The sequence below is a fragment of the Caretta caretta genome, chromosome 25 (assembly GCF_965140235.1).
Source record: "Caretta caretta isolate rCarCar2 chromosome 25, rCarCar1.hap1, whole genome shotgun sequence".
Classification (NCBI taxonomy): Eukaryota; Metazoa; Chordata; order Testudines; family Cheloniidae; genus Caretta; species Caretta caretta.
Window position 1 is genome coordinate 17510912 of NC_134230.1, and position 27984 is coordinate 17538895.

Sequence of the window (27984 nt, forward strand, 5' to 3'; positions counted from 1 at the left end):
CACAGAAGAGCATTTAGAAAGCATTTCAACATGCTCCTATCTTTAGACACCCCACTTATGAGCTTGTTAATGCAGCACGGGGTCAGGCAAGTTTATAATCACTATTTTATTTTCTTCACTTACAAGGGAAATGATAGGAACTGGGGTCTGTTTTAAAAGAGGTTTTTATTTTTACACATTGAAACTAGTCTTTCACCAGCTAATTTACACACACTAACAAGGTTCTTTCTGGGATTAGATGAGTCTTTAAATCAGATAATTCAGGTGCTTGTTTCAAAGAAATAGAAACAATTAATATTGAGCTCTTATCTAGAGCTTTTCATCCACAGATCTCAATGTTTAACAGAGACAGGTAAGTATTTTCCCCATTTTACTGAGGCAGGAAGGTGAAGTGACTTACCCAAGGTCACAAAATAAGTCAGTAGAAGAGTTAGTAATAGACCGCAGGGCTTCTAGTCCAGTGTCCTAGTTGGCAGAGCATCTACATCACCAAATAGCACATTTGAACAGATTCTACCTGTGATCAGGAAAACTATTTACTCATCTTCCTTTACCTGTACCCAATTCTATATGGAGTTTAATAACCAACACTGACCTCTCTACAACGCAATCTTTTTCTAAAGATATCTTGAAAATGGGTAATTTTTCCTAATATAGCTTTACAGCAGGTTTTTCACTTTCAAGAGCTCAACTGTAGTTTACAAATGATAACAGTTTAATAGCAGTAATTCACTTATAACTAGTTGGCTTCACCCCAAGCTATTGAGAACCTTATAGTTAACTACTGAGGAGGACAGATTCTTCTGAAGTTGTACTTTAAACACACATTTATTTGGGTTCTCCAACTTGTGCTATTTCATTTGTGTTGGCATCAGGGTTTAAAGTAATCTTTAGCACAAGAAGTGTTACACCATCTAGTGCAGTTTATTTAAAGAAAGGTGTAAAGAGTCTTTTGCTACCCTGCTTTATCAGAACTTTGCTCAGTCTAACACTGTAATAGGCTGTGGCCTCTGGAGCCCAGTTGAAGGCATGTGCTCTAATAGAGCTCTCATTCAGCTGTTTAAGGCTGTTTGGTCCATTTTACATTCATAACTAGACATCCTGCATGTCAAAGGTTAAGTGTAAAAAGCTAATAAGGGAAGGCAAGCTGCCTACTCCTAACAAAAGGATGACCCGCAGCAATTGAAGAGAGTGCCTGGCTGTCCTGTTAATGAAGTTATATCAGCACATGACACGCCTCTGTGCAGCTCCCAGTGAACAGGCTGCAGTAACACAAATAGAATTTGCCTGCATGAAAACTGGGATGTTTGTTCGGCAAGTACCTAACTACTGATAACTACCCGCAGCTCATCCACATAGACACTAATCATACTGCCAGGTATGATCCTGAGCAGATCTGTAGTGATAACAGGGCTCTGGGAGTGATTGTGAAAGACTCAGGGGCACAGGTTGTGTTCTCATCCATCCTCCCTGGATTCCCTTTTAGTCTTGTTGCTTCAGATGAGTGGAGAGTGTGAACGGGGACTCAGATCAAAAAAACACTGGGTGGTCCACTTCGACTACAACACACACAAACTTTATATTATACAATCAAGGAAAGCAGAACCATGTTAGTTTAGGCATCAATGTTAACAGGCCCAAGAGCTGCATTCATAATAAAGTTTTGTACCTGATTTTGAGTAGCTGCACCAGTGCTATTGTGTGAATATCAGCATAGACCAGGCTCAGACATTTTTACACTGTGTCATGGAACCCCAGGTTCACACTCTGAGACAGGAGCTCTCAACAGCAGTAAAATGAGGGGCAGCGTCACATTGAGCAGCCCTCCACCTCCCTGCATGCTGCCACATCACCCCTTTGCATGTACTGTGCTGGGGTCCTGCTAGGGCACAGCTCTCTCTGAACAGTGTTTTGTCCCAAAGCAGCACCACCTTAAACTTTCAACAGCAGATCTGGAGGATGGGTTGAGTCACCACCTCCATATAAGAGGCCTTGGTAGTCATAGTTACCTACAACTAATGGAATTAGTATTTTACAAGTTACTAAAATTAGAGGCCAGATTAAACTTTATTAAAAATTCTTCTAATATAGAAAACGAGAGGAACCAAATGCAACAAACTAATGCCTAAAGTTACGTCTCCTTACATCACTTACGGTATTTACAGTGTTAGACGGAAGTAGTAGTCCTGGTATTTAGGGAGAACTACAAACACAAACAATACGTTGTACAGACCTAATCTAACATTAACATTTCATGGCAGCAAATAATTCAACAAACTTGCTCAGACAGCAGGACAGTACAGACAAGTGATACTTCACTTTGTTTTCTTCACTGAAGGTTTTTCTGTACAAGCTGAAATACTGATTGGCTCCCTGCTCCACTCCTCTGGTGCAAAAGAGCTTCCATAATTGTGGCATGAATGCCATATATTATAAATGCTAATCAGGTTCATTTAGTGTGATATGTAGTTTTGTCAGCACCCCTGTACATTAAAGCAAAATGGTATACTAATTAGAATTTCTGTCACAAAACTATCCATTCTCTGGGTAAATTGAAAAACTAAAATCAAAGCGGTAAAAACAACAGAGTGATGAACTGCATGTGTCTATAGGTAAGATAACTCAAGGCTCTAACACTGTTGTACCATCACACATTTCTCTGTGCGTGTGCATGTGTACGTACATACGTACGTACAGGGGGAATAAACTTCCTATCTACTTTTTCAAGAAACTGGGAGCTAATTTAAATGGTCTTTCCCAAGTATGCAATTTATTAGCTGAAACCCCTCTGAAGTCTGTACTACACAAAATGAAAATATAATAGACAAACACTGTTTCAGACTGCATTGTCTATACATATTGAAGTTTTTACACTACCTACATGACAATGATAAAATGGTTCTGTATAAGTTTTACTACTCATTTAAAAATGCTAAAGAAACTGTACAGGTTTTTTTTGTTTTTTGTTTTTTTAAGAAATTCATAAAAACGACCGTGTATGTTTCATATAAAGGGAATTAAGGGACAGGAGTCTGAAGACTAGAAATATGCAGTGTTGATCAAATCAATTTAAAGTCAGATCAAGCATTTAACCAAAAATTTCTAAATTGTAAATTTTAGTTTTCTGTTCATCTTGACATACAGATGACCAAAGATACTATGCATTTTAAAATTAGGAAGAACCTAAGTTATGAGACCCTTATTTTAATCTGCGCTACATACAAAATGTATTGAAAAGCAAATATGACTATTAAATAATTTAATACACAAGTGTAGTCAAAAAGCATTGTACATTGTAGCAAATGTACACTGAGTTTCAGAGATACAAAATTACCAGGTTAATTCAAATTTACACTGTGTGAAATTCTGCGCACAGAAGGAAGGCAGGAGAAAGGAAAGGGAGTTTGAATTCAAACAAAGCCTATGGTGGGTGATACGTCAGTTGTCAACAGATATGAACAAGCATACCACTCTGTCCAGAGAAGATTGGAAATGCAGCACCACCCTCCTATGAAGAAGCAAGTGTTGGCTAGTCAGGTAACAGGTGGAATTCCCATTGTTATTTTCTATAACTTTACAACAAGCTTTCTACAGATAGAACAAAGCAATCTATATGTGCCAAGGTATTGCCAACAAGAAGCTAGAAAATCACCACTGCAAACTGAAGAGCTGCACAGAGGATAATACATGGCCTTTTCATAACCTTTAGCCTTGAAAACCCAATTGCTTCCTCTGAAAGCTTGAAGGCAGTAATGCCACAGGAAGCAACGTACCTGTGTAGACTCAAGTGAACATGCCCAGCTTGTCTGGAGACACTTCATGTGAACCATACCTAATCCTCAGCCCACTACAAGTTTTTGTTTCCTCCCCCCTACATTGCTTCACAGAAGAGGCATTTAACGAACATTTATAATGGATTTCTTTCAGTTGAATGGGAACATGATTGGTGAATAAAGAGCTTAGGGAGGATAACAGGAGCCTAGAAGTAAGGCAAAGGAACAGTGCTTGGATCATCTGAATAGGCCAATCTTTGAAGGGAATTATTTAAAAATATTTGTATTAATTTGAATATTACATTACAGAACAAGAATGTTCCCTATTAGTGGGAAAGCAAGACAGAGACAGACGACAGACACTCCCACCCCATTTTGTAAAGGCTCCATTCTTTAACACACATCCAAATGCAAAGTATAAACACTTCTAAACCAAGATTCTTTCATAGGATTTTCAACTGAGCAGCACCCACAACTGGGGGCATATTTTTAAGACCAGTCAGCAACCAGAAGTGGAGAACCATGAGGGCGGGGTGGGGTGCTCAACATCTCTGAGAATATGGCCACTTTCCATAAGTGTTTCAATGGGAGGTGGTGTTTGTTCAGCACTTTTGGAAATCTGGCCATAGATGTACTAGACACTAATTGCTTCATGCCCCAGAGTAAAGGTTGTGGGCTTTAAGAAGGGATGTCCTAAGACAGGGGTCTGGATGGCACATGAAATATGGCACCATTCACCTGATCATCAATGGCTGAAATCCAGACAAAGTGACTGCAGTGACAGCTGCTTGATTGCCAGTATGAAAAGTCTATTGCGCCAGTACCCTTCCTAGTGACAGACACCCATACCACGATTTGGCACCTCTTCTGGCAGCCCCATCAGAGGATAGCAACAGAATCCACCTGGTGAGAACCGAAGCCACACTGGTACTGTGGTGCAAGCTTGCAGTGCTGCTGCCAAAGCTGTCTTATGAGGAGAGAGGATTTCTGTCCCCAGAGCTGTCAATCTGGGACCCTTCATGGGGATGGCTGCACTGTGCTAAGTGTCAGTGATATAATTCAAAGGAACTCAGCAAAGTATACTCTAAGTAGCGTGCCTCATGATCAGCTGGCACAACCCTTCTTGGGTACAAGAATGGCATTCCAGCCTGGGTAAAAAAATCCAGGTGACATACTGGAGATAGTGTCTCTTCTTTTAAATCAACAATCACAAATGTTGTGGAACAGTTTCTATATATATAACTATGAGAAACAAGAGATGCTTATTTTTATAAAAGTACCCATAAAGCCCTGTCAGCTCACAAAGATGCTGTTATCTTTTGAGTTCTGGGGAAAAAACCTAAGTTTATGCTGCATCAAGTACTGCTCTGCAGGCCTGAAGTTGAAGCATCTTCCACCTACATGAAGCCTAAAATTACCATGGCTTGTGCATCGGCACAGCTCTAAGAAAGAGGTTACACAGCAGCAGTACAGCAAGCAGAGGGATCACAAAACCCCACCGTTACATGGACAAAACAGATTTTTGTCCCATTAAAAATCTCTCTCTCTCTCTCAATGGTCAAGTAGTAGACTTATTTCTAGAAGGCAAATAACATGCTATCAGGCAGATGCCAGATTGCTAAATAGGAGAACCACCACCCCAAGAGAGAAATTTCAAATACACTCCTGCTAGACTCAACAATTTTAAGGTCAGAAAGTTGCCCCAAACGTAAGATTAGCATTTGTTAAAAAAACCCCACAAGTATTACTGGAATATCAGCAGTACTTGTTTGATTAGAAATCTTACCACATATTTTTGTATTGAAATATGCAGAGCTACCAAAAAGGGGAACATTTAACCCTGTATGACCACCTTTATACCATTCTGCACTCAGCATGTTGGAATCCCAGCTACAAGCTGTTGACACTGCTCCACTGAATTAACAACTGCTAAACTCCACTGTGCAGAATGGAAATGACCGAGCTGTGACCACATCTTTCCTATTTTGGTAGGCAGCTGGACAGCACACAGACAGAGAAACACAGTAACTTCACAGCAGCAAGGTTCCAAAAATTGATGTACCAAAACAGAAAAGTTGCCCAGCAGATGGAAAAGTTTGGAAACGCAAGATTTCCCAGGTGCATGTGTTATTCTGTTGTACGCCTCTTCTACACAGATATTCATGTCAGATTTGGGGACTGTTTACCCTAAACCACACACTTTGATTTGCTTCTCTCTTCAACAGTCTAACTAGTAAATGAGCTAATTTTTACCTTCATTATGGGATTCCAATACTTCTGGCACTCTCAAAGCCTTGATACAGAAGAAGAAGAAAGGATGCCACTTCATGAACCAACTTCTGAAACTTCTTGTACCCCTATGGCTAGTCATGATTCTATCCAATTACTCCCAGGGAGAGGAGAGCATAGAAAACAATAAAAGCAGGCATGCATCATTTCAGGTAGGGTTTAAATATTTAGATTATGATCACTGTTCCAATCTGAATACATTCTTCATTTTCTGTTATAGTCTTTTTTAAAAACAAACATCTAACCAATTTAAGGAACAAGTGTTCCTCTTTGTCTAAACCTTAATTCTGGATAAGAGGAAAACAAGTTAAAACCAGATGGTGAGTATACACACAAACTAGCTGTATGTTCACACAGGCTACATAAAAGCAGCTTAAAATGCCCTTCTCACTTTGTAAGTCTATGAAATGTACATTATGTGATCATCAATCCATTTCCTACGAGGCCCTCGCTAGAAGAGGAATTTGCTTTGTTTTCTTTGCAGAAAAATTTTTGGAAAAATGTTCTGGTTATTCCCCCCATTTTTGGCTACATTTTTTAAGCATTGTCCTGGTAGTTTCTCTCTTTCACAGGAGACTGGCTAGGCTGGTGGTGGGTCCATTCTGAGCCTGGAACTGTACAGGAGGCGGTCCATCTGTCCACTGAAAGACAATATACAATATGAAAATCCTATATACACTACATGGGAGGGAAAAAAAATCACAGGAAAATCAGAAATGAAGAGTTGGCCATATAATATTTACCACATTGAGATACTAAAAGGCAGGGCATCAAAAGTAGTTGAGAACCAGAATGTTTGATTTTTATCAGCCAGGAGTCCATTACTAGGATATACCACAGAGACAAAATGCTGCTGTTCAAACGGCCAGTCAATCCTGGGTCCAGTTTAATTTCAGACATTGGTCTCTTACTTCATTTGACCTACGTTTGGCAAGTTACTGAGTGAATGCATTTCCTGTTCCTTCCCATACGAATGTGAAGGTCCAATCCTGAAACCACTCCTAAGTACAGATTTGATGGATAGGGCCCCAAGTTGAGTTTGTCTGTACAAGTCTATTAAAATGCTCAAGCTACAACCAAAATTAAATTCAATAAAGGCCTGTTTCTCACCCATCTTAATACATTTGCGTGTTTTATATTTTACGAAGTCTGCCGAGACAGAAAACTAATTTTTGTAATATACATTTTTTCCAATCCACATTATCTAGCCTATGCAATCAGAACATGGATTATGAAAAACTCAGCAATGCAGGTAGACATCAAACTGAAGTCACTAGCACAGCACCATCACTGAAATCTGTGCCCTCTGGGATTGCAAGTTATATACACATGCTCCTGGGAATCACAGTTACTGTGGGCATCTTTGTAAACAAGAGGTTATATCTCAAGCATTCCCTCCTCTGGGAAATCTGCAGACAAAGGGACATACTGCAGACAAAGCAATAAAATGATTTATTCCTATTCTCCATCTCATTTTGTCCCCAGAAAGTTAGACATTTAAATTATGATTAATTCAAAAAAAATTGGATTGACTTCTTTACCTCTTCAAAACAATCTGAGTGTCAGAACATTTTGACACAGACAGTCAAAGTTAGGGAGTCAGAGGTTAAGGTAATTCTCTGGATTCCAAAATAAAACACTGTATTTAGTTCTGTTAGACGTGAATCTAAGTGACTTCAGAAGACTAGCACATTCAAAGGGGTAAAAAACTTCAGTTTATGGCAATGTCTGTATAGATACCAAATGATACAAACCCTAGACTGGCTACCCAAAGACATTTCGATTTAGACATAGAAAATCTAAATATGGCAGAAATGTGAACAGTAGTGGATATTTCTTGCAATGTACAAGACAATATCTCTCAGACTGAAGATCTGGGTGTACTACCATAACCAAATAACATATCCAGAACATAAATGGTTTCTTGCTTTTGAAAGCAAGACCTGTAAGTAAAATGAACCATCTGACAGGTTACAAAAACCACTTTGCTCATGCAATAAATAATCATGTGACACTCAGGGAAAAGCACAGTTGAGAAATAAAGACATCACCAACCTAACAGCCTTTACAGAAGTTAACTCATTAATTTGACCTCCATTTCTCTTTTCTGTTATCCATCCATTGTAAATATTAGGAAGCAGCCTGAAGTTTGGCGACTCACTGAGATGCATGTGTGTCGGGGGAGTGGTGGCAGACGAGAGAAAAGATCAGTGTGTTGCTTTACACACACCATACTGTTGAAAGATGAAGACTACCTACCGTAATTAGGTTGTGTTCTGGAAGACTACAAGCTTCAATATGGTCCTGAAGAAGCTGCTGTGAAAAGTTCTGATGCATCTGTGCAGCCTCATGAGCGTCCATTGCATTTCCACAAGCTTTGTTCAGATCTGAAAGAGAAAAAAGTGGAGTGTGTCACATTTTTGTACTGAGAGAAAGATTAAATGGCTGACAGTTTGGGCAGATGGGATTTTTTATTCCTTAAGAATGCCCCTTTTTATTGGCTGGAGAAAGAGGAGGTCACTTGTGTAGCCCCATGTGGAACTTCCTTCCTGTCTCCTACTTTTTATAAAGTCATTTTCAAGGAACACTGAATCCAAAGCTTTTAAAATTGATTATCCCCCCAAAAAAGTCTGCCCTTTAAACAGTATGCCCTGATACTTTTATAACAACTCTGCAGAGAAGTTTAAAGGTGTTTCTGCTACTCTAGGGATGTTTAAAAGTTATTTTCAGCAAGGGAGAACAATGAAAATAATGAAACGGGGTTAGTCTACCTAGAAATACTGCAGTGGCACCACTATAGCAGCACTGCCTTAGTGCTTCAGTGTTCACACTACCTACGCCAACGGGAAGGGCTCTCCCCTCAGCATAGGTAAACACCTCCCCAAGAGGCAGCAGCCAGGTTGAAAAAAGAATTCTTCCATTTACCTAGCACTGCCTACACTGAAGATTAGATCGGCTTAACTATGTCACTTGGGTATGGTACTCCAAGTGCTTTTACCTCAAGCTACTTAATGGAAAGGCAAGATCAGACAGAACTGGACCACAACGGCCAAAAGTTACATTTGGTGCTAACTTTTACCCTCACAGGCACTCCCTCCCAGTGTAGGGGAGTTCAGTAGGAACTGCACACTTGCATCTGAGGGCAGATTAATCTTAGATACTGCATACAATAAAAATATTTAAAATATGCCTAAAATACTTGATGCTATTACACCAGCCACATTGAACATTCCCTGCTATTGCACTGTCCTATTCTGCACAATCAGAGGGCAGGAGAAAGTTTCACTTTTGCTGAACTGTCTGTTATCCTTCCCTGTTTCAAAACATTTATTCTTGTTTTATTTTCAACCTCTATGGACAATATGCCAGGAGCTCCACAAGGACCAGTAATTCTTACTTGAACAGAAAACATCTGCTTGTTGTCAACCTTTGACAGTGTCTAGTTTACAGTGCCATCTATTGGAAAAAAGTGTGCAACTGCAGGTCTTGGTAATTAGAGGAAATTATATGAATCTGACAGTAGTGCTGATTTTAATAGAAGTTGAATTATAATTTTCTATTACAAACCCCAAATTTTGTGGAGCTTTAAAACTGCGCTGTTTTAATTCACTATAGGCTGAAACTTGGCATCACAGTCTCACCCTATGTAATGTTTGCTCATTTAAACTAGTTCATCCCTTTTTAGCTCAGACTTGTGCCAAAAGAGCCCCACAACACAATTCTTGCTCTCACATTATGAAGCGCTGTCTGGTGCAGGAGAGGAGCACTTTGTATACAGGAGTCACGGTGCCTAGTGCCCCTTCTAGCATCTTTGTGTCTCTCCACATTTGTCATTAGCCTCTTTTTGGCACTGCTTGGGGGAAAGCAGTCATAGCTGCCTTCACGTCACATCCCAGGCATTATCCACTTTGGATTCTGCCTTTCCTGAGATCAGTTTCTGCCACAGATGCCTGCCAGTCTCCTGCTCAACCCCAAACAGCATACACAATCCATTTGATTTTCCAAGCTGTTCTAATATTAGGTGACTGAAGAACTTTGTTTCAACACTAAATATCTCTGTTTATACAGAAAATTCTCATCACTATGACACTTAAGCAGAACGGAAGTTGGTGTATACATAGAATGAGTTCTCAGTGTAGTGTTTCAATAGGTAGTGTTTCAGCTAAACCATATTCCACCTCCAAAGTTAAAATACAGCTGAAGTTAACTGATTCTGTGTTCACAAGAGAAAAAATTAAGTTTTCAAATGCAATCTGAAGACAGATGGAGAATCAACAAGGCCCAGAAATACAGAATGGCTATTCCCAATGTGATGAACTGCAGTGAAGAAGGCTCTCACCCCAAACAGCGGTAACATCGTGAAAAGTGATGAAGAGGAGGCCCATGCTAGACAAGCTGAGGAAGTAGGAAGAGGTGTAGAAAAATGTCAAAGGTAGGCAGGAGCACTGCAGCGTTTAGTAGCTGTGTGAAGTTTCAAAATGCTCTGCAGAGCAAAGTGGAAGGGACAGCTCTTAAGGGTGCCAATCCACCCTTAATACTTCCATTTTGCCAAGATACTCTCCATGACTAGTAGCCCAGTGCTTTTTCATCAGCAATTCTATGATGTGAACACAGGAGGAATTTATGAGATAAAGCTGCGTTTTTTTGTGATCCAAAAGGGAAATCTGGGCTAAATAAGCAGCTATCATTATGCACAAATAACCTTCAGTTAAGCAAAAAGAATTCTTATATTTTCTATCATCAGAAACCTGAAGCAGTGCTATCCTGCAGTGAATACAGTACTTATTAGCAATCAAGCTCTCCCTTAAGCACCTTAATTGTTTAAAAGATTACCAGGATGACAGTGCCAAGATAAAGAGCCTCTGTGTGGTGTATTTTGCCATCATACTGATTTGACTACTAAATATTTTGCCACATTCTAGTGTACTAACCCAGGGCTGTTTTTTCAGTATGGGCAATTCCACAAACTATCCATGTATATGGTTTTCTCATCCCCCATTACTGAAGAGCTTTAATCTATTTCAAGGTGACTGCCATTTCCTTGACAGAAACTTTATGAAAGACCTGTAATCACATACAAGGACTGCAGGCAAGAGGAAAATCTTATTGCAGTTGACTAGTGACTGAAAAATGGTACTCAGATGGCTGACTGCTTGGCAATCTATTCACAGTAAATTAATGAGCCACAGGCTAGTTACTAGTGGACAAGTATCCACACCATGAAACAAGTGGACCTCTTGTAGGCAGTCCCAGCAGGTAACGACTACTGAGACAGAGTTCCCCTCTCCACTCAATGTCTCTTCAAGGCATGGATAATGCACACTGATGGGACAGTGTGGGGGAAATTCATATTGCACCCGGACTAAGGATAAATTGAGGGTGTCAGCCTCTAGAGCCATCAACGCACCTCATGCAAGAGCTACACTCACATAATAATTAGAAAAGTATTTCAGTTACTTGGAAGACATTTTTAACCAAAGCAGCAGGAAAACAGGAGAATGTAAGTCTGGCCTTTCCTGCCTGCAGCGCTTAATGTGCAGCACAGGGTTTGTAGTAACGTGACTATTTATATTAAACTGAAGCTGCAGGATAAGTCAACTGTAGCATTAACACAGTCTGCCAAGAAACTAGTCAATATTTGTATAAAGCATCCTGGGTCTGATGGGAGTCAAATTAAATTATATGTATGTATGATGTGGTATAAATTATATGTATGTATGATGTGGTATATGGTATGATGTGTATGTATGATGAAAAGGGATACTTTGTGAGAGAATCAACTACAAAACATCCTCTAGAATCCTGCCTATTCATCCTCCCTCTCAGCTTTACAGCAGGCTAACCTGCCTTTCTAGTCAAGAACTAGATCAACCTCTCTCTGGATTAATTTAACACTGCTCTTGTGAGAGCCACATGGGATTGCTAGAGAGCAATATAAGATTCTCTCCCACCCCTTTTGCAAGACATTCATGGAGACACTATAAACTGCAAGCATTAGTGATTCTACTGTTGTAGCAAAACATGCAGGGATGACCTCGGCGTCCAAAAAATCTGGGGCTGGTGTCAAGGTTAAAGATTCAATAGGCTCTGGAACAGCCATTAGCATCTATCTGGTATTTTCTTAGGGTTTACTTTTTTGTTTTCCCACTTGACCACCCTGTCCCTCCTGGTTTAATTTACTTTCCTTTCTTTCACCTTGCACCCTAATGCTGAACTAGAAAAGGTGACATTAAAATTTGAGACTACCACTCCTGCTATCAGGCACTGAAAAGCCACTCAAACATTTCCCCTTTCTTTTTCAGACTGCTACACCGGCTCATAACTGTCGCTACTGTAAGCCAATGTTTCCTGATCTTTTTCTCCTCTGTGAATCACACCTCTTTAGTGACTAACAGGTGGCGTTATTTCTGGGCAAATAAGGTCAGCATACAAGTTGGCTGATGGTGGGAACAGTTAGGAGCTAGTGCAATAATCTGAAAAAGTGGGAAAAAAAGTTTCTTAAAAATTACAGGCTTCCAATGAGACACCTAAGGCCAAGATTTTGAAAAGTGACTAGTGATTTTGGGTGCCCACCTGGAGACATTATGTGGGACTGATTTTCAGAGGATGGTTCTCAAAACTTTCTGAAAGTCAAGCCCCTCTAAGGTGGCAAGTTGGACATTCAAAAAATCAACCTGTAACTTTTGAAAATTTTGGCCAAGATCATTCTGCCCAAAACCTGGGCATCAAGTCTGAACAGCTGCAAATGAGAGGCTACATTAGCTTATGTGAGCTGCTGCACAGCAGGACTGATGGTCGGGATTTCTGACACTCAAGTGACTGACACCAGCTTCTCCTGCAGAGCTTCTCTGGAAGAAGCACCTGATTTCCACACACTTTAAATATGAGCATATCAGGTCAGAAAATTAATTTTTCTTGTCTTTCAGACACATACACGCCTAAAAAAACTGGGGTCATAAGATGTTTATGCCACTAGCTTCTTGGTAAGCATTAGAATCGAAAAGCATGGTCTTTCCCCTCTCCCCAGTCCTAAGAACTCAACTTGCTACTTGTCTTGTATACAGACATATAGGAGCTACACTTTGACTAACTTACCTCGCAACAGAGCTGAAGACCATAGTTGCACAGACATGTCTGGGATCTTGCTAGCAAGTTGCATGGCTGGTACCACCATGTTATTACTTTCCTAGTCAAGAATGCATATTAAGGTCAAACACTCATTGTAGCCACAGATATTTTTCTTTAAGATATAAAAGTGTTCCGTAAAATTTGTATAACAAGTCACACAATGGAATGCTCACAGCCCCCAGCTCCTCCCCTCCCACCTCGAAGATATTCACTGCCATCTAGAATATCTAGCTAACTCTTAACCCAACACTGTTCTCATGTATTAGTTAAGAGCTACTCAGGGCAATTTTCACCTATGCAATAACATGACAGACAGTGCCACTCCTGGGCTATTAGAACCGATCTCATGTGAGATTATATTCCTCTGTATAACCCCTGTTTTGTTATTTCATCATTTACTGGATCTGCTGCAGCAAACTAAATCCAAGCACCAGATATCAGGTTGTATTTAGAAGAGACTACAAACACCTGAACACACACTATACATTATGTGTATGACAGACGGACGCAGACAGAGTACATAGAGGAAGTCCAGAGTTAAAGTTTACTGCTCTCTATTGCATAAGAAAAGCAAATGAGGACAGAGATGGCAAATATAGAGAACGGCTACAATATGCAAGGGGCCAATTAAGACTAGTAACTTTCAAAGCAAGTGACCTATTAAGGATTTTGTTTCAATATATGAATCACCCATAATTACATATAAATTATTGCTGAAATTGAAACAACTTTGGTAACCACAGAATGGCTGCCAAGTTTCAACCCAGGAGGTGGCTGTGTTTCTGAGGTAGGACAGTAACCCCTAAAATACAGTCTAAAGTGGTCTAAGATCTTTCAACACAACAGGAATTAGAGTACATCTACTGGGCACATCAGGGAAAACATTGCATGCATCATCTTGCCACAGCATGAGGATTTAAAAAAAAAAAAAAAATGAGAATCTGAATTCAGAATCCTTTCCAAAACAATCCAGTTTAAACCATTTCTCCTCTACTTTGATCCTCTTTTCAAATGATTTTAAACATTATGAAAATACAATCTTCCGAAATAGATTGCAAATGTCACTGCTTTGTCAACGTACCATTAAACATGCAAATCACAAATTGAAAAGTCAGTATGCTGCCAGCTTTACGTAGGATACTGCTATGCGTGGAACTCATAAAACAGATTAGTTTTACAAAACTCATTGATTTTTTTGGCAAATAGCAAGTAAAACAAGGGTCTCAGTAGTAATACTGAAGACTGTAAAGGCTTACCCTGTGATTCCCTAACACATAGAATATATGACCCAGGAGTACAAGAGAACATGCTGTTAATCGGTTCAAGTCTTCTGCATTTGACATTTTCAGTGTCTCTCGCAAAAATCGTCTATCAAAACAGAACAAAAATGAAACATTGTATAAAACATTCTCCTTTTCTTCGAATATGTAACAAATATGTAATAACCATAATCCAGAACAGAAAGACTAACTGCGGAAGTCAAGGGGCAAATACTGGGACTCTGGAGACCTAAGATCTGCTCCAAGCTCTGACACTGGCTGGTTGCGACACCTTGTGCAAGTCACTTGCTCTCTGTGCGCCTCAGTTTCCCTATCTGTAAAATGGGGATAACAATACAGACATTTGTAAAGCACTTTGAGATCTACCAACAAAGAGTGCTAGATATTGTCATTACTAGGAATCCAAAGCTGTAGAGAAGAAAATCTAAAGGGGAATTTCTCTAAACTGTTTGTCAATCCTATTTAGGCAAACAGCAGGTATTAAATCAACCTGGCCAAATTCAAGGGGAGAAGGATTCTGGTAGACCTGGAAGAGTCATCTTCCCTCTCTTTTGTATGAAAGAGCCATTTTTCCCCTCTCGCTCACCCCTTCCAAATGGCACTGACTTTGCACTCACTTTGCTTCATTGTATCTTCCTTGGAAGAAGGAGAACAGTCCTCGGATGTAGAAAGCAGCTGCTCGGAGACAGTGAGAGCTGGGGACAAAGCGATAAACTTAAATCCACGAGTTTTACAATAATCAGATGCATAATACAGGATACATTCTAGGAATTTATTTTCCAGCATTTCATAATCAAAGCAAAATTCTTTGTGCCAAAGATTGAAAAACCTGTATGCACCCATTCCTTGACTTCAAACCTGATCATTTGGTTTTCATGCTTGCTTTTTTTTATTTTAAGAATTTTACAAGGCAAGAGCCATAAAAACACCCTTGCAAAAATAGCATTTAGAAGATATCCAGAATCCCTACCTTACAGGGAAGTTGTGGTCTGGATTTATCCTTTCCAATAAACTGTAAAGCTGTAGTCAAGAAACAGAAATGGAAAAAAATTGTTTCTAACAAGTATTAGCTTACAGTATGGGATACAAATGTTTTAATGGGAGCAGTACATAAAGCAGAATGCTCAAGTTATATAAAAACATAGCAAACATTTGCTGTTACTGGCTAGAACACAAGATGGAACATTCCAACATTGGAAGGGTTCCATCAGCTCAATATTGGCTCGAAAAATCAGGTTTACAAAGAACAATTTTCTATTTTTTTTAGACTTCATAAGTGTTAGCATGAAACTTCAAATTTAACTGGAAAGACTTTTAATGGAAACATATGACAGGAGTGCTTGAAATCCAAAAGCTGAATCATCTTGCTGACTAACAAGAACCAGAACCTGACACTAAACAAAAATTAAGTTGACTAATTTTCATTCTCCAAGCATCCCCTTTTAACGTGCTTCAGCTTTTGCTTGTTCAAATTGACAATGTAATTGTCCATAAAAGACTAAGTATAACACTTGAAAGTATAACACTGTTTCTGAAAAATAGCTAAAGAACCCAATCATAAGTGCCAGAGAGAATACACAAATACTGCTGTACAAATGATAAATACTTGAAAGTTGATGTAAACTTCTTTGGGAAGAGGGTTGATTGATCAGTCCTCTGTGGGTAACAAACACCACCTGAAAATGTCCATTTCCAAACACTTCATAATCATTTAATTAATTCTTATTAAACTCCATGTAATGTAGATATTGCCCTTAGATACAGATGGAAACTGAAATGAACAATTTAAGTGATTGGCTCAAGATCACAGAGGGAGTCAGTGACAGGCCTGAGATTAGGACTCAAGTTCCTGACTCCCACTGCTGTGCTCCGACATCTAAATCACACCTCTCTGTAGGATCCAAAATGCTCGTTTCCTTTAATGGTCTGCCCCAGGCCAACTCATACCCTCAAGCCCCTGTAAGTAATATTATTAATAAATGACGCCATGTTGATCAGATGGGTGGTTGCCCAACAAAGCACTCCCCCTTGTGGCAAAGCACACCAAGAATGAATAATCAAAGAGCTGTGCTAAAATTTTTTCCTCTTGCAAATATGCACCTTGTAAAGCCACAGATCAGAAGCAGCCAGTCACATACCTCTTGGTGTCTGTTGCCTTCCCTGATGTACACACTGGCCAGGTTTGTCACGATAAATGCCCACAATTCCTGATGTGTGGTGAGCTAAAATAGAAGAATATAAAACTAAACCAGAAATAGCTAGACTGGTATTAGTCACTAAGCAGCATGTTTACAGCCCTCACATGACAAAGAAATAGTGCAGCCCAGAAGAGCCAAGCCATCTAGACACTCAAAAGTGTGTTCATACACAGAACTCATTTCTGAGAAGCTGTTAATAAATATTAAACCCAACAGCAGTCTGTAAAAGTCTCTAAAGCAAAATACATGACAGGCAGCATTTAAACACCCCATTCCTGAGGTGAGGCTTTTTTGTTTTGTTTCATTATTCCAAGCTCCTTAAGAATTTGCTGCTTCATCTTAGTTACTCTTATGTCTCTTCATATTAAAGTAATCTCAGTTTGGGTGAGATGGAACTGCTAAGCCAGCCCTTTGAGCACAGTGTCCTCTGATATTGCCCCATTCTAGTAAAGAGAGATTGTTGCGAGCACCAATGATAATATTCCCAAAAAGAAAAGGAGGACTTGTGGCACCTTAGAGACTAACCAATTTATTTGAGCATAAGCTTTCGTGAGCTACAGCTCACTTCATCAGATGCATCCTTTTCTTTTTGCGAATACAGACTAACACGGCTGCTACTCTGAAACCCATGATATTAAAGCACTCAGGCTCTGCGCCCCTCAAGTCTTAATCCTCCCCCTCTCAACAGGAATAGTGGAATGATCTATTCATACGTTTCACTGGGTAAGATAGCTTTGCCTTACCCAAGGAGATGTAAAGCAAAACCCATGGCTGCTTCATAAAAGGTTACTAGAGGACACACCCTAGAGAAATTAAAGGTAAGTCTACTCTATGCCCACGTCTACATTTAATAGAGCTACAGCAAGTAGTTTTAGCATTAAATCTTACCCGCAATGCTGTAGTAAACTGTGCTTCTGCATTATCCATGCAATTAACAGAAATGCAGTAAAGCCCCTGTAAAAAAAAAGTGCATTTTAGACTAAGCATTCTAGTAACTGTAGCAAAATTGCAATTCTGCAAGTAAAGGAGATGGTTGCAAGTTTGATCCACTAAATCTTGAAGTTATGAGCAATGTTCCCTCTCATTTTTGACAGCCCATGTGCGCAAAAAAATTTCTTCTGTGCGATATTTCGCTGTGTGCACAGGGTTTAGGATCTGTGCGCGCACGCACACGCGCACAGCTTAAAGGGAACAGTGGTTATGCGGCATTAACAGGAAAACAATTTAATGTGTTATGCCAGACACCAACAAGCCTCAGTTTTGTTTGGTTCACTTGAGAAGATCAAGTAATTCCTGTATTGCCAACTTCTCATCAAATTATTGTAAAGTTCATTTCTTTTTAGAATCCGTTTGTTTCATATAACATTAAAAATACAAATTCTACATACAGTGAATCATCTTATGATTTTTCTGTTACCAAAATGCATTCCCTAACGCATACAACATACCTTGTGGATGTTCACTTGCAAAGCTCCCATACTTAAATGTGCTGTATTTTTAAAGGAGAAGAGTTTAACTATTTAACTGTTCTATGGCTATTACAAAATGCTTGGTGTTTGCTTAAAAGACAGACTGAGGCAATTTACAAGATGTCTATAAAATTATTAAATGATCTTGCCTGGTGCAAGTCTAAAAATCTGGCTGAGGTTTGCATCACTAGAACAGTTATCTGAAATAATTAAGGTGGAACTCTAGTTATGGTGCCATGTATAGGTCAAAATTCAACAGTAATAGTGTGTACTCACTAGGAGAGTATGTAGCTGCGCAGCATGATTAGAAAACAGTCTGGGAGACTGCTGGCAGAGTTGACAGACTTGTGAGATCTGTTAGAAAAAATATTTTAAAAGATTAAACCAATTATTTCTTTATTACGTCTAGGCTGAGCCTGCCCCCACTTCCCAACTGCCTGAACTGTAAAAGCCAATTAGCTTATTGCTGTGCTTTGCTCAAATTTAAGTTAAGCTATGCTTTGCACCTTTAAAGTAGAGTCCAGACACGTTGCAAGCTAAGCCATACATAGATCAGTGTGTATAGGCTCTTCCCTGTCTGGGATGTGTGCACCAGTCAGTTTTCAGAATTATTTGCTTTAGGGTAGATTCTATCATGTGCTGGGCACTATCCACCCACATGAAGTCATGGTTCCGGTCCTGAAGAGCTCACAATCCAAGACAACATGTGACAAAAGATGGAAGAGGGACAAAACATTCAAAGGGTTAAAAAAAACGAACAACCCATGAACCATCACCAACTGCTCCTTTATTTAGCCACTATTACTTGGCTAATTTCTTCTAAATGCTGTGGTAGGCAGTGTTAAAAGATTTGAAAGGTCAGTGGACCAATTCAGAAAGCATATTCCATAAAAAAGGGATGGAATGGAAGACAATGCAGACATTTGGGGAAGGACTGGACAAAAGGGAAGCTGAGACCAGTATTACCATCAGAGGAGAGGAAGGAGGTGGTGACATAATTAGACAAAGATAAGTAGGGAAGGGCAGGGTTGTGAAGGGCTGGAAAAGCCAGTGCAATATGCCTGAGCTAGAGCCAAATAGAGAATGGGGAACCAGTCGAAGGATTCAAAAGGGGGATGACTTGATCAGAGGAACAAGTGAGGAAAATTAATCTTCAACTGCATTTTTTATGAACTATCAGGATGGAGAGGAGAGCCTGGATGACAGTTTTAGCTGTATGAATAGAAACAGTTGTATCTTATGTATGCACAGGTTGAAGTGTCATGTGGTGGACACTATATGGAAGTTAGGGAAAGAAGAGTTGAAGACAACTCTAGTTATGGGTTTGAGTGAAGGAAGTATGGTGGCATAGTTAAGGGTGACAGAAAAAGAGGATGAGGGGAAAAGTATCTGGAACTCAGTTCTGGCCATTAGCAACCTATACTATTTTAAAACCCTGTGAGTAAAATCTCTGAAGTGCTCTCAAATGAGGTATGGAACGTAGTTTAATTTCAAGGCTTAAGAACCTTGCCAGTGTCTTATTAAGGATTCCCAGACACTGCTATGCATTGTTCGTAGTTACACTAAGACTACTGGAATTCCAGCGAGAGTCTGAACATGTTATTTGGAAATTAACTGTCCATATTTTTTAACTAACATTTATTGCAAAGATTCATGAATATTCAAAAGATTAAACGAGCATGGAAGTGATCAAAAGAGTTTTACCTCCTGCAGTGCTGTAGCTTTGTGCCCAGTCACAAGCCGACACATGATAATATGTTCCAACAAAATAACTTGGAAAGATGACAAAATAGGACTGCAATCCAACACTAAGAGGGAAGCAAAGGTAGTTCAGGAAATAAAGTTATATAGTATTAAAACATCCTAACCCCATTGCCTAGGCCCTAAATAACTACTACAAAGCTAGCTTCCCTGATGCTGACAGTTCAACAGAACTTCAGCACAAAGACTTCTGAGCAGAAGTCTATATGAACTATGTGGCATCAGAAAAGTCAGCTTGCTCCCACCTACTGTTTCAGTTGCCACTGGGGAAGTGAGCCTATTTTTAAAAGGAGAATTGTTCCTTGATCAGGGAAGAATGGTAGTCCAAGCTTCACTTAGCTGAACCCCTGGGGATCATGACTTTGCTTCCAATAAATGGGATCTTGAATAGTCCAGTCATTTGGATAGCGAAGTTTCTACAGAGCAGTTTAAAAACTGCTAGGAACTGATGAATTAATCTTTTTGTACTCCCATAACTCAGCAGGCTAATCAGTAAATTTGTACAGGAAAGAATTCTTGTTCTGGACTCAGATCTTAATAAACTAACCTTCAGACCGGAGCAAAATTCTTACAGCTGAGCAGTAAATCCTCATACATAGGCTTATGGAAGTAACCCCGAACAGATCAATAGCATTAGAGGTGCCTGTTCTTGCAGGCAGATTGCAGTTTTTGGTATTTTTATGTTAGCACCAGATAAAGGTGCCTTGCAACTCATCAAAAGTTTTAACCCTAATACTTACTTTTTAGCTTTTCTAGCTGCATGAGTGCTTTGTCTGTGTACTTTTGTGCCTTCTCCAGGTATCCTGCTTGCATGGAATGCATCACTGTCACCTGCCACAGAATGTAAGAAAAAGGGTCTGAAAGTCTAGAGTCACATTCCAGAACTGAAGTCAAAGCAATTTAAAATCAACTTGAAATCTAGTCAATTTCAAAAGATGAGTTAAGTATTTTCAGGCACATGGAGTCATATCTCCTTGCTTTGTTAAAAAGACAAGTTTCTGCCGCTGTCAGTCATGAAGAACCAACATAGCTCTAGGAGAATGAGCTGGATTCTACTTGGCTCATGTATTGATGTCATTGTTAACTAAGTTTCATTTTCAGGGCTTCTTGTACAACCCCTTTAAATGCTGCCATTACTGAAGGGAATAAAAAGTTGCATAGGTGTCACAGACCAGAATTTGAAGCTAATGGTAGAAGAAACACGCAGCCTGAAAAACCTTTATTACCAGTGATTATGGACAAGCTAGAAAAAACTGTGTGATTTTCAGATCCCAGGTTTAGTTGGCAGGGCTGATCCATCTGGATGCCATCTTTACAAAGTCACTTTCTAGAGCAAAACTCCATAGATTATTAAACTTCCATGTAAGTTAACTGCTCTTCCAAGTGGAGTCTCCCACAACACAGAACATCCGCTGCTATTTAGAAGACCTTGATTGTCAACTGCAGCTTACCATGTGGTGACTTGGACCACTAGGAACTAAATTTGAGAGCACCAGATTCACATTTACTTGTGACCACTCTGGTTTCTAGAAGCAAAAGGCTATTGCATTAAAAACCACTGCATTTAAAACACACTACAACAGGGTGAAGAATGGCAAGCTCTCCTAGCCAATTCTTTCAGACCATGTTTGCCATCTGTTGGTTGTTTTAAGCCACATAAGTCACCATACTCTGACCTCAGTAAGTTTGAACTTACAGGATGAACTGCATCTTTTTGATCCCTGTGGAGAGCAAGGGTCAAGCATTAGATGAGAAGAAGTATGTACATGTGGGAGGGCAGAAGTAAAAACTCTTTGCTCTGTACTGTGCATTCAGTCCATACATAAAATGGTGAATTCCACAATCATTTGAAGAATTAAAGTGCTTGTACACTGGATCATACTCTGGATACAAGGTCCATCCTCACGTGAAATGAGCACACTTATCCCACACCCCATCGGTTAACAATGGCCGCTTAAGTAAAACAAAGCTTCTCACCAGGTAGACCAGCACACACATGTGCTCCTTCGGCAGCCAGTGAAAGAGATCTGCTGGGTTGCTGGGTAGAATTTCATCGTCATGAAGAGTCGATATGGTCTGAATGCACTGCTGGAGCTGCTTCAGACACGGTTTCACACTTTTCACCTGTGAAAGTTGATTCATATCAGACACAGGTCATGCTATCTGGGACAACACCTGAATATGTATACAGTTCAGTAAACGTGCCAACCAGTTAACAGTCATTGCCTTAAAGAGTTTAGTCTACTTTAAGCCATAAGCTGATGCAGTAATTTCATAACACATCACAGCCTTTTGGACAGGAATCTTTCCCTGATTCCCAAACATATAACTTTGCACAATTATCATTCACATACCTGCCCAGCATCCAGGTAATGAGTCACCTGCAGCACCAAGAAGAACACACGCAATGATTCTTTCTGGATGGGATTTCCTTGCCAGTTTTCAACTATCTGTCCACACAGAGTAAGGAGTGGGTGCACTTCCTGCAGTTTCCGTTCCATTAAAAGAAGCTATAAGAAAAGCACTACGTATATAAACAGTGCAGAAAAAACAGCTTAAATGCTCAGTGAAGCTGAGTTGAAGCTGTTGAGTGCTCTTCCCTTTTGAATGTCGGGTCTCATTTATTTAAGTCCCTAAATGTAGACTTAAGATGTTAACTTTAAAGGTGTTCTTTTTTAAAAAAAACTGGTCATTGTATGTTCATTATATTATATATATATGTTCATTATATTATATATATTCATCCTGCATCACAAAAGGGCTTCTTCACTGATTATAATCAACTTCCCTAATCTGAGATACGCCAATAACTAACAGTGCTTGATTTCTTCATGAAATTACTTGTGTGTTGCTATTATGAGCAGGCAAGACATTGAACTACATAAGAATCCTGCATGCCAAAGAGCAGATTTCAGGTGCATTTCAAACATCATGCCTGCTTACAGAAATGAAGCAAAATATGGTTGGCACAAGGAAGGCACACAACTCACAAACTAGACAATTTCAAGAGCAAAGCCTTATTTTGTCCCGATAAAACGTATGAAGTAACAGTATTAACTTACTTGCTTATTTGTTACACTTAAATATATCCAACTTACCATCCCTTTACTTAGCAGAAACAGTGCCCTGAAATAAAACAAAACTGTGTTACAGCTCTAAGAAGGTACAACACTGAACAAAGATATACTCATGAGAGAAAACTCAGGGTAAGAGACTGCTGCAGATCTTTTCAGCGTGGACTATACTAGGCCAGAGGAAACAAGCTATTCATACTTATAATGCTTAGACTGCCTGGGAGCCTGGGTCAGAAGTCTAGTAGAACCAACTCAGCCCTTCACCCTTTCATGGTAAATGAAGTCCATGCAATCTACCATCTGAAGACCTTTGAAATGAGATCTTACAAAAAGAGGTCCTGCCTGCTCTGCAAGGCCATCATCCCATGGTCCTACTTATCAAAGCACAAGTGTCCTCCTTCATTACTGTGCAGCATCCTGTGTGCATTGGCTGGGTACGGCCACCCCAGCGGTGGCAGACCAGACTTTAGAGTATCTCCGACGTAAAAGACACAACATAAGGTAAATTATAAGGTAATGTGTGGGGTGGGAGAAGAGGGTTTAATCAAATTTTTGCGGTCTATGCACCACAATATAGAAAACACCCATTGTCCTCTATCTCTGGGGCTCCACTCAAAGCAGCAATAAGGGGCCTGCCAGAGCTAGAAGAGGAAGGCAAGTTTAAAATTGGAAAAAGGAGTCCAAATCACAGTGCCAGGGAAATAAAGAGTCTGAGGCTTTAGGTCTGTATCTAAGCCTTGGAAGGTCCCCATTTGCAGGGGAGCTAAAGGCTAAAGCCTGCATGTTGGGAAGATGTGAGTAGATGAGGAGGGCAAACAAAGTTCTGTTTAAGAATAAGAATCTCCAGAACTTTGGTGCAGACTGCCGGTGTTTGTTTCCTGTTAAAAGCAGCCTTGGATGGGCGAGAGCAAGAGACTCAGATTTGAGAGAGAGAATACATGAGAAATGCTGCTTTGATTATGATGGATTTACAGAAGCTCATTTGCAACCAGCATCTCAATGTAAATTAGAATAAATTAAAATATTTCTGGGAAAGGTAGGTGAAGGCAACATACCTGGTATATTCTGATCCTACTACCCGGGCATATTCTGCTCCAACTCCTAGAAGGTCACATGCAGATACCAAATCTTTTTCAAGTGTGTGAAGTTGCTGAAGAGAAAAAAAAAGTCAGTTTTCAAGTTAGCATTTTTGATGACTCAAACTTCCAGTTATGTTTTTTCTTTTGGTACTCCTATTACAATAATTGGACATTTTGTTATGAAATTAAAGTTTGATACAACTGCTTAATAGGAGTTCTTTACATGTCACCTGAACACAACAGAAGGCCTTTTCATGAAACTCTTCCCATTCCTCTTCTAAAAAAGTTTTCAACATTTCAAAGAAAATCCCCTTCAAACCTTTTTTTTTTTAAAACACGTATCCAAGTTATCATAGAGTAGAGGTGGTCTACTCTACATACAGCCTCATCTAAACCTAACATACAGTCAAAAACAGCAGGGATTCCTTTGGCAGGGAAGGCACTATCATAAAGTCGGTGAGCATGACCTGATATTCAATGCTCCAGGCCAGGGAAGAAGAGTGGTGTAGGTTTTTTTGTGATGCATCCTTAGTTTCTGAAATTGCAATTTTCCCAATCTCCAGCCAGAAAGCCAATTCATCTCAGTGAAATGTGCAACAGAATAAAGAATTCAGGCCTTTTGACCAGGAGGAAGCTAGAAAGAAACATGTCACAATACCAGCAACGTATTTGGGGTTTGTAAGAAGAATCTTGCACAGAATATAACTGGAGGTTAAGCTTCTTATACGTACACATACAACTCACTGATAAGTAAACATTTCCCCCTTAACTGACAGAAGTGCAAGGCTCTCAAAAATCTCAACTCAAATTACACAAACGAGTCATTTTCAAGGTTGCTGAAATAAGTTGTTGCTATTTGATTGAGCCTATACAGAATGGGGGAAGAAGAGGAGTACAGGTGAATGTTAACACATCCTTCAAGAGAATAGTTTGGCAAGCTCCCTTTTGAAAGAAAGTGCCTCTAAAGCGCAATTCCCTCAATCCTTATCAAACAGCCTTCATTGTATTCTGTGTATCTATCAGGCTGCTGAGAAAAGGCACATCTTGGAAGAGATATTGCTGAACAATGCTCTCTTGACTGTACAGGTCCAGCAGAGAGCAAGACCTGCCTCTCTCACTACTTGGTTAGCCTGTAAACTCTTTGGATGATATGATGAGCTTCTAATCCTAACAGTCTGGGATACCCTATAGATCGGTTAAGTAGTATCCGCTGAACACATGTACAACAGAAGTAAGGACAAGATGTCAAGCACACCTCCTAATTCCAAGATTGTTCTCAGATGATGCCTAAAAACCAGTACTGCGTTAAACGTGCAACTGAAGCCATGCATAAGAACATTTACGAAAAGGGGAGAACAACATTTCTGATGTTGATCTGAAGCCTTCGTAGTAATTCCACTTTCCAACCCAGTTTGGCTTTGGATGTTAAGGCAAGTGGAAAACAGTGGAACCCACACTTCTCTCACACCATCCTCAAGTAGGAAACTCTCTATTCAATCCAGTCAGGCTGTGTGGGGAGGTATCTGTTTTATGTACATTTTGAAGGGGATTCTTCTACCTTTTCTCAGGATTCTATGTCCCTGCTAGAACCCTGAGGATCTCCCCCCCTTCTCCTGCCAGCCACATCACCACCCCTACAGGCAAGGAGGCCTGTACTAGACTCCACTTGAAGTCTATCACAATAGTACAACATGAAACACTCTCGGCAGTTCCATCTATGCACTAGTTCCAGCCACTGGATCAAGAGACAGACACCCAAGCCTTGCTGTGTCCTCAGTAATACAGAAGTATTCTCTCCTCTTTGCAAAAATCTAGAAATTTACATATAAATTATACTTTCTTCCTGACATTTTCACAGTCCTTTTATGCAGCTTTATAAGGCACCTGAATAATACTTACGGCAAGCTGAAAAAGTAGTCTACAGTGCCAGTACGGCGTCTGCTGTGAAATCTGGATGGCTTTACGCAACAAAGGCTTTGCTGCATCAACTGAATTCTGAAATAAAAATATGTACCTTAAAATCAACAGTAAAACCAACCAAAATAATGAATCTTCAGCACTGAAAGCAGTTGAGATTTAATGAAAGATATTCTGGTTTGGTCCCAATTTAAAAAAGTCTGAAAGCAAAAAAAAAAACAAAAAAAATTGAAAACAAACATTGACATTAGTAATCAAATTTGCAGTCCTCAAAAGATGTGCTGAACAATATTAGTACATAAATCCATCTGTACACTCATAACCCTTCATGCGTGCACAAAAATGTATACTAGAGAACACAAATGGGCTTGCCTGCAAAAACTGAAGACCCCTTTTAAAGGTCTTTTAGTAAATCTAATCCAAAATATTCAAGGCACAAAACACAAGTATCTCAGAAAACTCCAAAAAAAAAGTTAGCCTGTATTTTCCTCCATGACTAATGGAATAAGTAAGGTTTGTAAACTCATTTTATCATAGAACTTCTTAATTGTAATGGTAATTGCAACCAGCATAATGGGATATATTGAAACACCTTGGAACTTCCATATTACTTCACTACAAATTAAGCTTCCCTGCACCAGAGATCACCCATAATCAGGAGTACGTTGTAACTGATGTGTGCACATGTGGTTCTAATACAAAAAATATTTGTAAATTGTCAAAAACCCTTCACCCCCTCGATAGGGCACTCATGATCAGCAAAGTACCATATTTTAGGAGCAGCCTCAATACACTTACCTCTTGACAGTACAGTTCAGACAGAAGGCTTGCTGCTTCAAATTTAACATCTTCAAACTGTGGAATCTAGCAGCATCAAAGTTAAGTTAAACTTTGTTGCAATATGTATTAGTCCACCCATCAATGCTCAATATGCCAAGACAAAGCTTAAAGATTTAAGAAAAGCCCACGTCTGGGAACTGGTGAGAACAACCTACAAAATACTGAATCAGGTTCACTCTGGCCAGTTTTGTTTGTCGAAATACTTCACATTAAATCCAGGCTATAAACGTGAGTGTTCAGCTATTAAATGTCTACCGTCAGATGGTCAGGAAAGGATACTTGTTGTGATATCATCCACTGTAAGAGAAGACAACAGATGAGTCAGTGCACAGTCAACAATACGAAGGGGTTCATTTAAGAAACTGCCCCACGGCCACCCGTTCCTTCACACTACAATTTCTTTGGTAAACAGACAGAACATGGCTCATGGGCCTCAATCGAGGAGCCAGCACAGTCTCCCTCCATGGCATGAAACCCTTCACTCAGCCCACCAGACAACAGCCTGGCCCCCTTGCTCAGTAGGGCACCAAATCACAAGCTGGCTGGGGCAGAGAGCAGCCTGACTCCCACGAAGGGCCGCGCGGAGAGTAGTCAGTGGCCGTCAGCCTCCACCCGTCAGCACCCTGCAGGACCCCAGCCGCCTGCCCTCCCCCAGCCCCTCACTCTCTCACTGCCTCCTCTGGGGCCCGCTACCCCCCGGCCTGCGCCGCCCCTCACCGCCTTCTCCAGGTGCCCGCGGGCCTGCTCCCCGTTGCGGGTGTGGTGGTAGAGCACGGAGCCCAGCTGCAGGTGGGTGCGGGCCTCCATGCGGGCCGGCGGCTTGCGGGGCAGCACGGCCTGCAGGCAGTGCACGCACAGCCGCACCTTGGGCGGGCTCGACGTGCGGAAGTGCTCGGCCAGGCCCAGCAGCGCCAGGTACCACGACTCGCCCCCGCCTCCGGGCCCGGGCCCGGCCCCGCCGCCCGAGCCCGCCCCGGCCCCAGCGCCGCCCCCGCCGGCCTCCCCGGAGCCCGACCCCGCCGCGCCCCCCGCCGCCTGTTGCTGCTGCTGCGGCGGCGGCGGCGGCTGCTGCTGCTGCTGCTGAGGGGCCGCCCCGGCGGCCGAGCCCGAGCCACCCGCAGCGACCGCCGCCATCTCAGGCCGCCGCCGCCACAACGCGGGGGCGGGGGCGGCTGC

The 27984-nt window shown here is 40.6% G+C and overlaps 1 protein-coding gene across 1 annotated transcript; it reads right to left on the bottom strand.

Annotated features, from left to right (window-relative positions):
* Positions 1-146: 146 nt before the first annotated feature.
* On the bottom strand, positions 147-27975 carry MAU2 (MAU2 sister chromatid cohesion factor). Its single transcript, XM_048830847.2, has 19 exons — positions 27526-27975; positions 27088-27105; positions 26767-26832; positions 25951-26046; positions 24028-24122; positions 22997-23024; positions 22253-22408; positions 21876-22022; positions 20639-20729; positions 19842-19945; positions 18414-18491; positions 17557-17622; positions 16609-16692; positions 15441-15490; positions 15088-15165; positions 14447-14558; positions 13158-13248; positions 8322-8449; positions 147-6703 (listed from the first exon to the last, which is right to left on the bottom strand). Exons 1-19 carry the CDS (start codon positions 27940-27942, stop codon positions 6629-6631), a joined length of 1980 nt encoding a protein of 659 aa, XP_048686804.2. The 5' UTR covers positions 27943-27975; the 3' UTR covers positions 147-6628.
* Positions 27976-27984: the final 9 nt, after the last annotated feature.

Bases quoted from the DNA above. Each gene is read 5' to 3' on its own strand.
- MAU2 (XM_048830847.2), bottom strand. From the start codon at position 27,942: ATGGCGGCGGTCGCTGCGGGTGGCTCGGGCTCGGCCGCCGGGGCGGCC. The intron at 14,559-15,087 runs GTGAGTGCAAAG...CTGTTTTGATAG, and splicing joins GGAAGATACAATGAAGCAAA to ACGATTTTTGCGAGAGACAC. The intron at 8,450-13,157 runs GTAAGTTAGTCA...TTTCTCTTTCAG, and splicing joins GTCTTCAGCTCTGTTGCGAG to ATCTGAACAAAGCTTGTGGA.